The sequence below is a fragment of the Triturus cristatus genome, chromosome 9 (genome assembly GCF_964204655.1).
Source record: "Triturus cristatus chromosome 9, aTriCri1.1, whole genome shotgun sequence".
Taxonomy (NCBI): Eukaryota; Metazoa; Chordata; class Amphibia; order Caudata; family Salamandridae; genus Triturus; species Triturus cristatus.
The window spans coordinates 702,552,095-702,566,709 of NC_140592.1; the positions used below are offsets into that span (position 1 = coordinate 702,552,095).

Here is a 14,615-nt window from a genome sequence, read left to right on the forward strand (position 1 = left end):
GAAATACAGATCGTCCTGGAAGGTGGACTCTGAGCTCAAAGCTCTTCGGTAGATAGTTGGCGACATGGGTTAAAAGAATCTGTAGAGGGTAGGAAATTGATGCCTGCAAAGCTTTCTGCGAGAGGGGAATTCTGCACCTTAAAATGGCATTTGGGTCATATTTCCAGCCTTAAGCTGTTAATTGGCCCTTTTGCTGGAGTGGATGGGCAGTCTCTCCATCAGTAAAGTTCTCGCGTACAGCCTGCAGAGACTTCAAATACGCCTCTGCTTGCCCCAAAATCATGACTGTTTGGCATCTCCAGTTAGTAGTGGGAGCAGGTTGATGCTTTTTCAGGGCTGTTAAAAGGCGTCCATTGCAGACCAATTGATTCTGGACAGTGTGCTGCAGGGTTATCTCATCCCTTTTCAGGGAGAGCCTGTTCCAAGTCCTCTCCTTTGGGCTGCCCTCTCTGAGCATCTTTACCAAGGTGTAAGCACTTTTGGTTGGGTTGATCCATGGGAAATGAATTCGATCTTCCCTTATTTGGAAAGCTGGTTCATTTTGCTCTTCTGTTTTTAAAGCTTGTCAGGAAGTGGAAGAGGTCTCCAGAATATTGGAAAATCATTGTTTTTTGATAAAGCTCAAGAAGTCCCATTTGTCACGGACTCTGGATCTTCAGTACATAGAGGTGCACTTCATTATGGATCAAATAAAGGTGTTATCGCCTCTGTCCGAAAGGCAAAAATTGGTGGTGGTGTGTTTTAAAAAAAAATTTTTTTACTAGTCTGACTGGGATTCTGCCGATCAGTATCCCAGTCACTATGCTTCCTCCCTAAATTGACAATGCAATGTACTGTTTTACATCCACAATTGGCTACAGGTGTACCCTTGTAAGTCCCTAGTATATTGTATTGCGGTACCCAGGGCATAGGTGGACCAGGGGTATCCCATGGGCTGTAGCATGTATTGTGCCACTCATGAGAGACCACTCAAACTGACTACAGGCCTACCATTGCAGCCTTTGTGAGTTGGTGCATGCACCTCTCACAACAGATATAGGTTTTAAGTGGAGTGACCTCAGATAGAAGGAAACAATTCACCCCATGGCAAGCCTTTCCGTCCTGAAAGCAGGGTGCTTGGTTAAAAGTGTGAGGGTGCCCCTGCATGAGCAGGACACCCCTACAAACCCCAAAGTTGATTCTCCAGGCTTTGTAAGTGTGGTCAGCTATTTTAATACATATAGTGGACATCAATCGTTACAAGATGTCTAACTATATAGTGGCTGCACCGAACCCGGTCATGTTTGGTATCAAACAAGTTGGAATCATATCCCAACACCGATTCCAGTGTTGGAAGTATGATCCCATGCACTTGGGAGCTCACTTGGGGTACCCCCCCCCCCCTCTACTTCTGGTTAAATCAGTTCAGGGTTTGACTAAAAGACTGGGGTGTAGGTACTTGCCAGTGCCACCAGACTGCTTTAAAGATACATTTGGTGCCCTTCTTGCATACTCCAGTTTAGGGGAGCCCTTGGCTCCTGCTCTGGCGTAACCCTGGAGTATACTACTCTCTGTCCAGCCCCTCCTTTGGGAGGGACCCATGAGCTGTTCCAACCCGTTCCCTAGGGTACTTACGAACTTACCTGTGCGTGGTTTATTAGATTTGTTGTGGGATAAGATTCAAGCCTGCAACCACGTCACTCTTCAACCGTCTGGACCCTCTGACTTCGCCTGCAACCGAGACTGCATCATGGAAGCCTCCTGCTGGTCTAGCTGTAATGCAAGTTTTCTTCGTCATCTGTGCTTCAGCCAGGATCTTCAAAAGACCTGTGGGCATCAAGAACAACCAAAGTAATCTCCCTTGGAGTGAAGGAGTCCATCCCCCTGCATCTGCAGGCACCGCAACGAAGCTGACCAGTCTGCTGCTCCTTGCGTCCCACGGACTCCGAAAGGTTCATCCACATAGGTGGTAGTTCTGCAACTCCCTCGAGGCCTGACCTGTCCTCTCTGCAACTTTGAGACCAGTAGCCTTCGTCTGAACCGCCGGGACTAAACCCCTGTGCACCTCGTCGACTTGCTGTTGCCAAGGCTTGTTGGCTCTGCACTCCAGAGATCTTCAGGCTACAAGAAGCTCCACTATTTACTGTCAAGTACAGCATCCTCTGGTCCGTAGGCCTTCTTTCTCGGTGAGCTGCTTGAGGTCCTCTAGTGAAAATGGCTCCTGTGCCTCCACCCTGTGGGTCCTCTTGAGGGCCGTCTTCTGCTCCAGTGGGCTCCCCTGCTTGCTCGGGGCCTGCTCTAGACTCCCCTGCTTGTGGCAAGTCCCTAGGCCCTTGTTGGTCACAACATTGATCCTTCTTCGCCAGTTTCAGCTGCCATGGTTGTTGGTGTTCCTGCCAGACACTGACACCCCCCCCCCCCCCCACCACCACCAACCAAGTTCTCGACTTCCAACGTGGGGCAGCTTGTGCATGGCTCCTAGTCTTCTTCAGCGTCACCAGGTCCTCACCATCAACACTTCTGAACCATCCAATATCGGTGAGCGTTGCCTTACTGTGCCTTCTGGTCACCTAATAGTGGCATAGACTCTGTCCTCTCTGCTTACAGGTTCTAAACATTGAGAATCCACCCTTGAATTCCACTGGACTCTTGCACAGTTTTCTCCAGCTGCATCTTTCCTGAAGTCTTCCATTGTGGTCTACGGCGGGTTCCGACGTCCCTTTGCACCTACCTGTGCTCTTGGCTTCCCTGGTGTAGGTATCCTGGTCTATCCACGAGCAGGGTGACTCCCCAATTTTCTGTTTTCCACTGGGTTTCTTCAGATTTCTCAGGGCCCACTGGGAAGGGTCCTTCTCCAAAACTGCAATTGCGACTTCCTGTTGACTTCTATTGGACACACAGCTGTGTTTCCACTCTGCTGACAGCCTCCGTGGGCTTCCTGAGTACTTAACTTGGGTCGTTTCTTATTCCCCCAGCTCCTCTGAGTCTCCTGGTCCAAGTCCTGTTTTCGGTCACATTTCACTTATTTAGTATATGGTTTTGTCTCCCCCTGGAGACCACTGTATTTTGTGCTAATCATACCTATCTGCAAGTGAAGTATTGTGTATTTGTGTTTATCTCTGGGGAAGAGATACCAATGTGTCAGTGAGTGTTGTGTAATAGACAAGTTTTCTTTGTCTAGAGGCTTGAAGAATGAATGACCTGTTCTTTCTGTGGCCCAAGGTGCTATTTTGTGACTTCCCTCAGCCGAAAGGGTGCTACAGAACGTGTAGGAGGACCAGACTGAAATGCTTCTGGTGATGCCATGTTGGTAATGTCGATTATGGTTTCCTCTCCAGTGTTTCAGGCACACAGGATGATTACATTGGGGCACTATCCTCGGAAGGTTACAATTGGAGTTTTAAGGAGGGCTGGTAACACTCAGTTTTTACATATAGAAAGTAGTTTAAGTAAGCCCTTTTAACATTTTATGAAAGTCTAGTGTAATCCATGCCCACTCAAGTCCAGGAGAGGTCAGTGAGATGGTTGGCTGCTTCCTTGGAGGCTTTGAAGTAGGCTTTGACTTCTGATATTTGCAATGATACCAGGTGGTCTATACCATACACTGTTAAGACACCATAGACTGCAGTTGAGGGTGGAGGGGATGCATCATCCTCTTTTTTGTTTTTTTGTTTTGCTGTTCTAGATGCAGATTTGTAATGAGGATTACGGGATTAAAATTCCTTATGAAAAGGATTTCAGAGGTAGATTTTTCTTAATCGGATGGGGTGAAGCCGAACAGCTAGATTTGTCATTGGCTCACTGGTAGGGTTGGGATGAGGAGATAATGAAGATTACCCATAAGTGACCAGGCCAGTAGTTTCCACCATTAAATGGGTGCACTTAAAAGCAATTTATATCCACGACATATCCTCTGAGGTGACATTTTTTTGTCTGCTTCTCATTTGAGGTGGTATACTCCTTTTTCCACCTCTTAAACTGTAAAGGTTGTGCTGTACAATTTTTTTGTTTTCTTGTAAGATTCTTCGGCCTCTACGTTTTAGAACAAGGAGGGCAACCTCTGTAGCAGACGTCCATGAAAGTCCATCTAAATGAAAATCACTTTACTGTGGTTCTGAAAATCTGGCTACCTTGGCCTACGATGGTCCCTCTTGCTTTAGATCACTTCCACATGACTTATGGTTTCTTTAAAAAATAAATAAAAATAGTCCAGGGAATAGTACGTCACTAACTTAACCTTAAATGTACCTTTTTTTTTTTCTTTCTTTTTTGCAGGCTTCCGGAGTAACTGTATCGGATGATGTCATCAAGGTGTTTAATGAAATGAAGGTGAGAAAATGTGCTTCACAAGAAGATATCAAGAAGAGAAAGAAGGCTGTTGTGTTTCGCCTGAGTGATGACAAAAAAAACATAATCATTGAAGAAGGAAAAGAGATCTTGGTTGGTGATGAGGTGGAAGATGTGTACAAGTGCTTTATCGAAATGCTTCCAAAAGACGATTGCCGCTATGCGCTTTACGATGCTACATATGAGACCAAGGAAACAAGGAAGGAGGACCTAGTCTTCCTCTTCTGGTAAGCCAATTTATTTGTTGAGCTACAGCTGCTGTGCGCAAAATAGTAGTGCACCCACTTGTACTAAATGTTGAGTAAAGAAATGGGCTATGAAAGGCAAATTCTGCAGCGCGTTCTGTGGCCTTGTTTTCTGTTGAAGCACCGATCAATGGGGATACCAATACAGGGTTCTTAACCCCTTCGGTGCTCATGACGGAATGGTTCCGTCATGACCCACGGTTGAGCTGTGCTCATGACGGAACCATTCCGTCATGACCCCGCCCGCGCAAGATTCCGCCAGCACAGCGGCGGAATCTGCGCAGCATCGAAGGGGTTAAAGAGGACACTAGATAAATATTAGTAGGAAAAGAACGAAATATTAGCTCAAGTACTAGTTATTAACTCTTACAGGGTAAAAGTGGATAAAACAAAAAGGCTTCAGAGAAACACTAGGGGGTACATACTTTGTGCAGTCTGCACATAGTCATTTTAAAAGTTGTCTTTTGTTTTAACCTCGTTACTCAGTTTTACTCTGTAGGGCTTCTTTAAGTACATCTTTTCAGTAAGAACCAATCCTCCTAATTAGACTTGTACCTTTCACGTTTATTGTGTACACTTTTCACTAGGGGGAGCACTTCAGGATTTATCAACACCGATCTTAAAATGCGATGCATTAGTCTTTTCTGAATCTTTCTAAACCCAGAGTGCCCACTTGAAGTAAATTGGCTCTGACCAGTGTCTGCGATGTAAACATGACTTTGCATACATTATATAAATGAAGCCCCCTCTCCCCCCCACACAAATAAGGAAACCTTCCACCCTGCTTTGCTCGCTGCTGCAGACAAAAATCCAGCCAAGTATTAATCCGTAGTCCGTTTCAAAACAACCACACAATTGAGGTGGCTCTTACCTATTAGAACATCAAAAGGTATATTCATCATGCTGAGGCCCTCCCAGAAAGACTGTTATAGAACATGCACTTAGTGGGGCTGCTGCAGCAAATGGAGGAGTCAGTCACCCTGCAAACATTACTAACACGTTCTGGATACCGGTTCCTTTTTATTTTAAATCCACTGAATAGCCTTTAAACCAGAGACCTATTTTTAATTCTTATTGATTGAAATCATCTGACTTCAACAACCAGTCCTCCTTCAAAGTTACGGGTGTTTGGAAGTTTCCCTTAATGGTGGCATTGGTATAAGAGAAGACATTAGAGGACCCTTTAAGTGTAGTTTATTTAAGCTTGTATTAATTGCACTGTGTGAGAAAGTGGTTGTTTAGAGAGGACATAAAGTCTGATCAGTGATCTTGTAGTTACGCAAAATGGATCTCAGCTAAACTAGGAAGTCACCAGGCACATACACCAATACAGAAGCAAATTTTCTTCTCCTGAAATGTTGGACATGTATGCGTCGGTGAACAAGGGTTACCACCATCCTTCCAGAAGCTAGCTGGACTTGCTCAATTCTGAAGTATTTAGGAGGCTTGACAGTACCCAGGACATGGTGGTAGGACTTTTTTGCCATGCATGTCTTAGCCACCATTTAGAAGTTTCTGGAGAAAGTTGCTCACAATAAAAATTAAAAAAAAATAAAAATTGTTCCCAGGGTGTTAGAAAATGGATATTCAAGATCCTGGGACAGGACCGACCAATGAGAGAAGCTTGCAGCATTGGGTTTATATAATTTAGAAGTGAGCAGATCTCTTCTTTGGCCACTCTTCATTGGCTCCTGATAAAAGAATGTATCCTGTTCAAATCTCTGCTTCATGCATAAAGCAGTTTCCACTCCCAGTCTTTTTCCACTACTACAGCTTTTTACGTAGTATTGTCCAGACTTCGAGATCTAGGGTCAAATTTCTTGAAGCTGCAAGGTTTAATCGGAAAACCTTTGGTGTGCATTATTTCTCTGTGGCCACAGCAACTATATAGAACCCTTTACAACTCTGTCTGCAACAGGAGCCAGATTGCTGTAGACATGGCAATGCATTATGAATATCTTGCTTTTTCACAGCAGCCCTTACTACCCCGCACCACCATCTGTTTGTGTTTTTTTTTTGGGGGGGGGGGGGGTTGCAGTAGGCTACCTCTTTGAGTTCTGTGGAGTTTTGTGTAAGATGTTTTCTGTATGAGACCGAATCCATGGACAGATCAGCTAATCTGAGCTTCAGAAACGCATAGGAAGGGTTTGACAATCCACACACAAGAATTGCAAAACGATCCAGAGGTGCTTTGTGCTTCTCTTCATTCTCGGCGAATGGTTATGAATGGCTCGATGTGCTTCATAAGTACAAAACCTAATCTAACTTCACTCTAACCTTGCTTTACCACAATTATACCACGCCTGGGCGTGATCTGGGTGTCCTACATTATTGTAGCAATTGAGATTTAAGGATGTAATAAGACTTTGGAGAGGGCTGTGGTATGCTTTAATGAGGGGAGTGGGTGGCCCCTCGTGGCACTTCAAATTTGAACAGAAGGAAGATGGGGAAGTGAGTCTGTATTGATTTGATGATGTAATGAAATCCAGTCCAGTGTGGTTCACTAAATTCTGGTTGTGGTCAGCCTTTGTAATAGGATAGGGAGATGCACTTTGACAAAGACTGATGCTTCCAGTAGGAGGGTGGGTGGCTACATTGTTGTCAATTGGTCTTGCGATCGTCCCAGATGGCGACTGCTGTTAATTTAGGGCCTCTGGGTGGATGAAATTCTATGTGGGTATTAGAAAGGCTTCTGGTTATAGGCTGATCTTCCTATGAATTTACCTTCAGTTGGTCTGTTGGAGAATGTTTTGCTGCTAAACAGAACTGCTGGGTGGAGGCCGGATTGTTTTTTCGATGGGTTTGATAAGTGATCTTGAGATTGTTATTGAACTTTTAGTGATTTCTTTGATGGGTTTAGGAAGTGGTCCCGAGATTGTTGTGGAACTTTTAGTTGACATAGGCGTGTACGGGTGTTTGTAGGGCCACTGGTCTTGTGGGTGTTTGGACTGACGGGGCAGAGTCTTCATCTCTTGATGTGGTTCGTGGGATGAAGTAGAGGGGCGCAGGCATGTGAGTGGCTGGGGAGATTTAAGGGCGGTGATAAGAGACATGCATAGAGATCAAGTGTCAAAGAAGGGGGTGAAGTGCGTATTCTGGAAGGTGTTGGGTAGCAAGAGAAATTGGAGGAAAAAGGTTTGTCAGTTTTATGTGGATGGTCGGTGGGTAAGAGGAGGTGGGGCAAAGGGAGTGGAGTACAGAATTAAGCTGGGCCGGAGGATGGTATTGGGGTATTACCGGAGCTGATGAGGTGATGAATGCAGTATTGGCAGAAGTGGGGTTGTGGATAGAGAGCAAGGGAAATGTTTTATTTGTAAACTTGAAAGCGTTTAAGTATATTTTGGAGAAATTAGTCACTTCGTCTGCAGAGGGATATCATTTAGCAGTAGGAAATCATCAGCTAATGCAATGTTTTTTTTAAGAATCAACAGGTGGAAGGTATTGTGTTCAAAATCCCTACATACCCCCTGAAGGAGTCTTTTTCAAATCTCAAAATGATTAGGTGTCAACCCACCAAAAGGCTCCAGTTTCCCAATTATGCGAGGACCGAGGCTTTGGCTTCACCCACATGTTCGGAGCCAGGAGAACATGTTTTGATTGTGCAGAAGTTGTGTGCTTCCACGAAAAAAACGCTTGCCCTCCATAGCTGTGATCATTTTGGTAATTTATCCAGATGGCTGAGCATGAACTTTTGGGGTCACACACATGACGATGATGCTATTTAAGTGGTGTTGATAACTAGATAATTTGTTGTTTTCCTGTGGCAGCAGCACAGATGGGAGGAAGGGCCGTCATTATCCTAAAAAGATGTTTAGGTCTAACATAAAGTCCTAACTGTCACCTGGAGTTTTAACCTACACCAATATTCTACTGTTCTTTGGTCCCACAAGATACAATTCTATTCCCCTGCAATTTACTTTTAATTCTTTAAATTGCGATACAACCAACATTCCTTTAAAGCTAGTCCTATTGGCATTGCCAATGCTTGTTGGGTCTGGCTTGACAGCACACATTATGCCTGGCGAAAGCTGATCAACCTAAAGAGCTTTCAAGAGTACTGCAGAGTACCACGTGTTGGTAGCCAGGAGCACTGTTTCTTTGGTTTAGGCAGAAGTTGATTGCTTCCACAGGAAAAAGTGCTTCCCTCGCCATATAGTTGTGATTTATTATGTTATGTTAAGTTTCCCATGCTAGCAGCGGAATAGCTGGCAGAGCTTGAACTTTCAGTGGCATACATGCATGACACTGCGAAGCTGTTGAAACTTTCTTAGGAAATTAAACCATTTACTGTATTTGTCTGGCAGCAGCACAGACCCCACCTCCAACCCCCGCCACTCATTCATTTTAGACTTAAGAATGCACTCCAGTTTTGGAAAGCCCTTGGCATGCGCAGGGCTAGGTCTGGCTTGTCAGTGCAAGTTGCATGATTTTATGTGGTCAGTGAAAATAGTTTTCAAAGTACTAATGAAAGGGGGGCTAGGTTCTCCAGGTTTGATTGTTGCAAATGTGTGTACTTCCGCTAAAAGGATTACTAGTATTGCCCTTTTTGGCTTGGGAAAAGCTTATACGATACATCTGAACTAAGTTAGATGTGTTGGAAAGCCAAATTGTGCCTGTAGGCCTTATCTTTTTATTATGAAATGTTATGATAAAGTGTTAGTCTGACATTATTGTGAAAAGTATGTTAAAGTAAGTATGCATTTAAGTTTGAATGTTTTATTACGCTGTCATAAAGCCTACAGATAGCTATTTTGTCACACTGAATAGCACAGAATACCGTAGTAGGCAAGTGGTTTCGTTGTTAGTTACCCCATGTGACAAACCTTGGATATAGGTTTGCTCTGAGAAAATACTTGTTAGTTCGTCTTAGGACAGATAGTATTTTGCTCAGCTAAATTTTGTATACCCTTTTTTTTAATTTTGACTTTGTGATGGATACCTTCTGGAAAAGCTTGTGTTACGAACGGTAGGCCCGTGTTGGTTATGATAACAAGCTATAGTCCCGATTGGTGCACCAGGAAACAGTATGTCCAATGCCATTGGTGTAGTCTGCTTATTATGAAACGTTATGAGAAAGGCAAGTGGTTTAGCTTATTATTTGTGAAACTCATTTGTTAAAACCAATACGCCTTTAACACTTTATCACATTGTGGCTGGCATTTTGTTAAATGTAGTATGCAATTTTGGCATTTGCCACCCACTCTTGACAAAGCCTGGGGGTTTTCACTGGTCTTTCTTATTGGGCCCTATTGATCGGGTGTGTATTTTGCAAGCTGTATTTTTCTGTAAATTTGTCATTTTATTACTGTATATATGATTTCTGCCAGTTCATGAGCACTTGAATAGGCCGGTGTTGAGTAAGGTGTAAAGACAATGGTAAAGTATTCATTGAAAAAAGTAATTGCCGATTTCATAGGTTTGACCTCTTTATTATGAAACCTTGGTGAAAGAGGTGTGGCGCAGCAGCTTGGGTGCCTGACGCCGGACCATGTGGTTCACAGTTCGATCGCCGGCGGCATGTTATCCCAGCACCATGTGATTCTGGGCAATAGCTCACTTAATCTTCCAGACGGCCCCCAGAGCCGGGACACCTCTCCAGAAGTAGCTGTGTGCTTTACAAATGCTGATATTTCATATTTCATTATGACAAAGCCATTAGGCCTCACCTATTGTGTCACTTGTTAAAGCAAAAACCAAAGGAAATGATGGACGGAGTGTTGAACATTGCAAGCACTCACCCCCAGTCAACTGATCTGGGTTTAATCCATCACCGTTCTTTAGCCCACTCTGCCACCCCAGTTCAGACATGGCCATATGCAAATCAGTCTGACCCTGTGCCTCATGGGAACAGTCCAGCCCGAATTGCCAAGCCATGTCTTCCCTGGACCGGAAACAAGCTTCCTAGACCGGTTTCTGGCATTTCAGCCGTCTTCAGCCAGGCTTGCTTGAATCCAGTGGCAAAGTGAGCAAGGGACTCACGTCTGAGCATACCCTGCCAACTTATGGCAAACAAAGCAAAAACCAAAGGAAATGATTGAGTGTTGAACATTGCCCGGTTGGCACTCTTCTACGGGAGATACAGTTTAAATCCCCATGCCAGAGAAAAGATCAGGAGAAAATTAAACTTGTTAGACTGGGGTCGTAGGAGTAACTGACTCAATTATGGTCCTTTGAGGTTGAAAAGCAAGATCCCTAAATTTAGTCAGCAGTTTGTACTAGCTTTCCCAAATATGGTCTACAAAATGTGAATGCTTTTTTCGTAATCAGTGTAACTTGTGAACACGTATAGTCTTATTTAGACCATCCTTGATAAATAAGTGGTAGAGAATGCTCACCTAAAAAGGGAACCAATGCTGAGATATGAAGGCGAAACCAAGGCGGCTCAGGACGAGAGCTCAGAGAGGCTATGACTGCCCTAGGCTGAAATCATGAGTTGAAACGATTCCCAACAATGTGGGGAGAAGGGGCCCTAAACTGAGTGGTCTCTGAGGGGATGACACCTCCTTGATTTGCTGTACCTCAGGGCCCTCTTTGGGTCGCTGTGTTTGACCTTAACCTGTGGTGGGAGACACAGGGAACCATAGGGCTCTACTAAGATCGTAGCTAGCTGCCACAGCCTATGTGCAAAAGGCCTCTCCCTCTAGCGAAGGATAACTGGTGAATTCCACTCCGATCTGGACCACTTTGCTGGGGAGTTTGAGCTGAATCGTGGTAAGGCCCAAAACAGATAGGGCCTCTTCCCTTAGGTTAGTCACACATGTCCCTGGTCAAAGGTACAGATCAAGATGAGCCCTCATTCTGGGAACATTATACATAGCCTCATATTACTTAACTTTGAAAATGTGTGTACACATTTATACTGGAACCACATTCCAAAGTGCAGGCCGAGCTTGCAACATTTACTTTGTGCTCATGCTAATAATAAAGGCTTTGCATTTATGAACTATAAATACAAGTTTGAACAGTATTAATACAAGGACATACCTGTTACCTTAACTGTAGACAATGCCCTTCCTTGATCCATAATGTGGTACTGTAAACTGGCAACCAAAGGGGTTGTGCTGCAGGGGTTGGGCCTACTTGTCCCAATCTTTATTTGGGGCCCAGCTCAGCTTTTTTGCAAAAATCATACCGAAGTATTTATATGAAGACACCACCTTCACCATCTAATTTCCCTGAGCCCACTTGAAATGCCCCCCCCCCCCCCAAAAGGGATTATTTTTGTTTTACTCGTACTCGCCTTAAACTTATTTGCCTCGCAGTAGCTGTTGGATTTATTACGATTCCTCTGTAGGCCAGTTTGGGTTGTCTGGCCAAGAATCACCAAGTTTCTGCATTAAAGCAGGCAAGGCACATGTCTACTCCCTATTTTCGGTGAGAATGACTGTAGTGGCCAGCATCCCTGGAAGGTCTGCAAGAAACTAGGAACACAGCGTGGGGGCCAAAACGCAACCCTGTCTTAACCCGTTACCTAGAGGTATTCTTTCTGAGAGCGACCCATCCATGTCAAGCTCCACCTGGGACCAATTTTGGGAGTAGAGTTCCTGCAAGACTGTTGATAAACATGGGGGGGTATACCCTGTTGTAGTTTAGACCAAAGCAAACTGCAATCTAGCAAATCAAAAGCCGAATTAAAATCGGTGGTATACTAAGGGCAGAAAACAATGGCTAGACAACTGTCAGTCGCAGACATGTGGGGTGACCCTCTAGGGATCAGGTGACAAAAGGTCCACGGTAGAGGTAGAAGTGGAGATTTATATACGCTCACAGGGGGGAGATGGTACAGCGCAGCCTTGAGGCCTGCCCCAGGACCCACAATCTGAGTAAGATCCCATGGTGATTCTTCTCTGCCAAGGGCCGGATGCGACTCCCCATCCTGGAGGAAACATATGACCTACTCAGCCTGAACAAGCTTTAGTCATAGACTGATGTAAAGGGACTGGCTGTTGCCTGGAGTGGGCAGCGGGGGGGGGGGGGGGGGGAGCTTTGGTTGATTATTTTTAAGTGTATATCTGTATCTCCAGGGGAGACTGCTCGGAAGTATACTTGACTACAACCCCAATCCGACACCGGAGAAGAAAGCTGCTTGCGTGATAAATTTTCTAATAAATTTCACTTTTCTTGTATTGTGTTCTTTCGTTAATAGTAAGGAAGTGGATGACTTACATTTCCGTGGTTGGCTAGTAAGCAGTTTTTTCTTGCCCTGATATTGGAGGGGGGCGGGGAGAGATGTTTAATTGTTGTGGTGTTTAAGAGCAGACGCGCACAGTGGACACTTGTTGGGAAAGGGAATGTGCTGTTTTGAGTTAGGCAAAAGGAGGCGCCATGTTAGGGACCAATCCAGTTGTGTGACCAGGGATGGAGGGGGGGACTCTTAAGATCCTAACCTAGAATGTGAATGGCGCAGGGAACAAAATCAAACGGGTGGCAGCATAGTATATTAGACGGGCAGCACCAGACAAAGACACTGGATAGGGAATTAGTTTAGATTCTTTGTTCTGGCCAATACGTTTCCCCTGGACATGCAGGTTTCTCCCAGGCGTCACACGGGGTTGCAAAATTAGCACAAAATGCTCCCCCCTAGTCGCCCCCACCTCCCTTCCTCATCACTAAAAGATGGTTGGACCTGAGTGGAACAGTAATAGCAGTCCAAGGGACACAGGGCTACGCAGTTATTAATGTGTCTGCACCTCTAGAAAGATGTACTGGAAGAAATGTTTGAGTACTCTTGAAGGCTGGAAGCACTCTACCTGTAGTAGGTGGAGACTTTAATGAAGTTATTGTTATTACAACAGACTTGACCAGGACTCCATTGGACAGGGAACCACAATATACACTGTTGGCTCAGTTCACTAGAGCATTGGGGGTAGTGGACGGAAACACCTCACAAACTATTCATCCTTTTTTGGGGCACACTGGACAGTCTCCAGTTAAGTACACATTTGCGCAGCAGGGGTGATCCTTCCACTTCTAGAAACAGAATATCGAGCATGTGGGGCACAGAGGGACCCCGAAACCATGAGTTATCTACACTTAGTAGAGAATGCAGAATCCGCTGACTCTCCACTTTTTGATTGGGAAGCTTATAAAGTAGTTTTCCACAACAAAATACAAACAGAACGGAAAAAAAGGGGAAGGCCTGCTAAGCTACCTTGGAAACGCATCATGGTTCTAGAGGGAGAGGCTATTTACACACGAAGTTAGACCGACCCAAAGCACTGTAAACTTCCCTGACAGAACTGCAGTGAAATCTAGAACACTGCCCATCACTGTTATTTTTTGACACAGATATTGGATGACATCTGCTATAAAACTGTGACTTCTTGCTTGGCTGAGCAGCAGTGAAGAGGCAAGGTGGGTAGGAGAAATAATCTCGCTCACAATAAAGGGTAACTGGGGCAGCCTCAGTAGTCCTGATTTGCCCTGTACTATCATTCCTTCCAAGAAGGCCAAATCCTACAGAAAGGAAGAAGAAACAAAGCACTACCTGGAGACCCTTGGCATCCCAATCCTAAGCAGGCTCAAGTTTAAGATGCTCTAAGAGGTCCTTACTGATGCTTCAAAGAAAATGCAGGGCGGGAAGACACCTGGACTCAAGTTTCAGTGAAATTTTATACAAGCGACTCTTGCCACTAGTAGGGCCCCATTGACTGAAGATGTTTGAGGAAGCCAGAGATCAGGGTACACTACCCCACACCAGCAACACACTCTGATCACTGTAATTCATAAAGAAGGTAAGCTGAGATGGCACTGTGGTTCCTACCACCTAGTTTCTTTATTGAATGTAGAAACTAAACTGCTGGCTGCTAAATTGGCACAAAGGCTGAAGAAAGTAATGCGCTGACTGGTCCACTGTGATCAGACTGGATTTATGCCTGATGGTCCACCTAGCAAATTCTCAGACTCCTCCACATCTAGATGTCGATCGTGAGATTCTTGGGTTCATCCTGGCTATTCTCTGCTGATGCTACAAAAAAACTCCATTTTATTTGAAACACACCAGCCATATCTCTTCCTGGTGGTGAAGCATTTTGGCTTCGGAAC

The 14,615-nt window shown here is 44.8% G+C and overlaps 1 protein-coding gene across 1 annotated transcript in view; it reads left to right on the forward strand.

The window, feature by feature from the left end:
• LOC146798548 (cofilin-1-like) overlaps window positions 1–14,615 on the forward strand; it is a 48,517-nt gene that overhangs the window by 12,633 nt on the left and 21,269 nt on the right. The window contains exon 2 of the mRNA XM_085625841.1: window positions 4,255–4,553. Coding sequence (XP_085481967.1) covers window positions 4,255–4,553 — 299 coding nt within the window. The remainder of the gene's footprint in view (window positions 1–4,254; window positions 4,554–14,615) is intronic.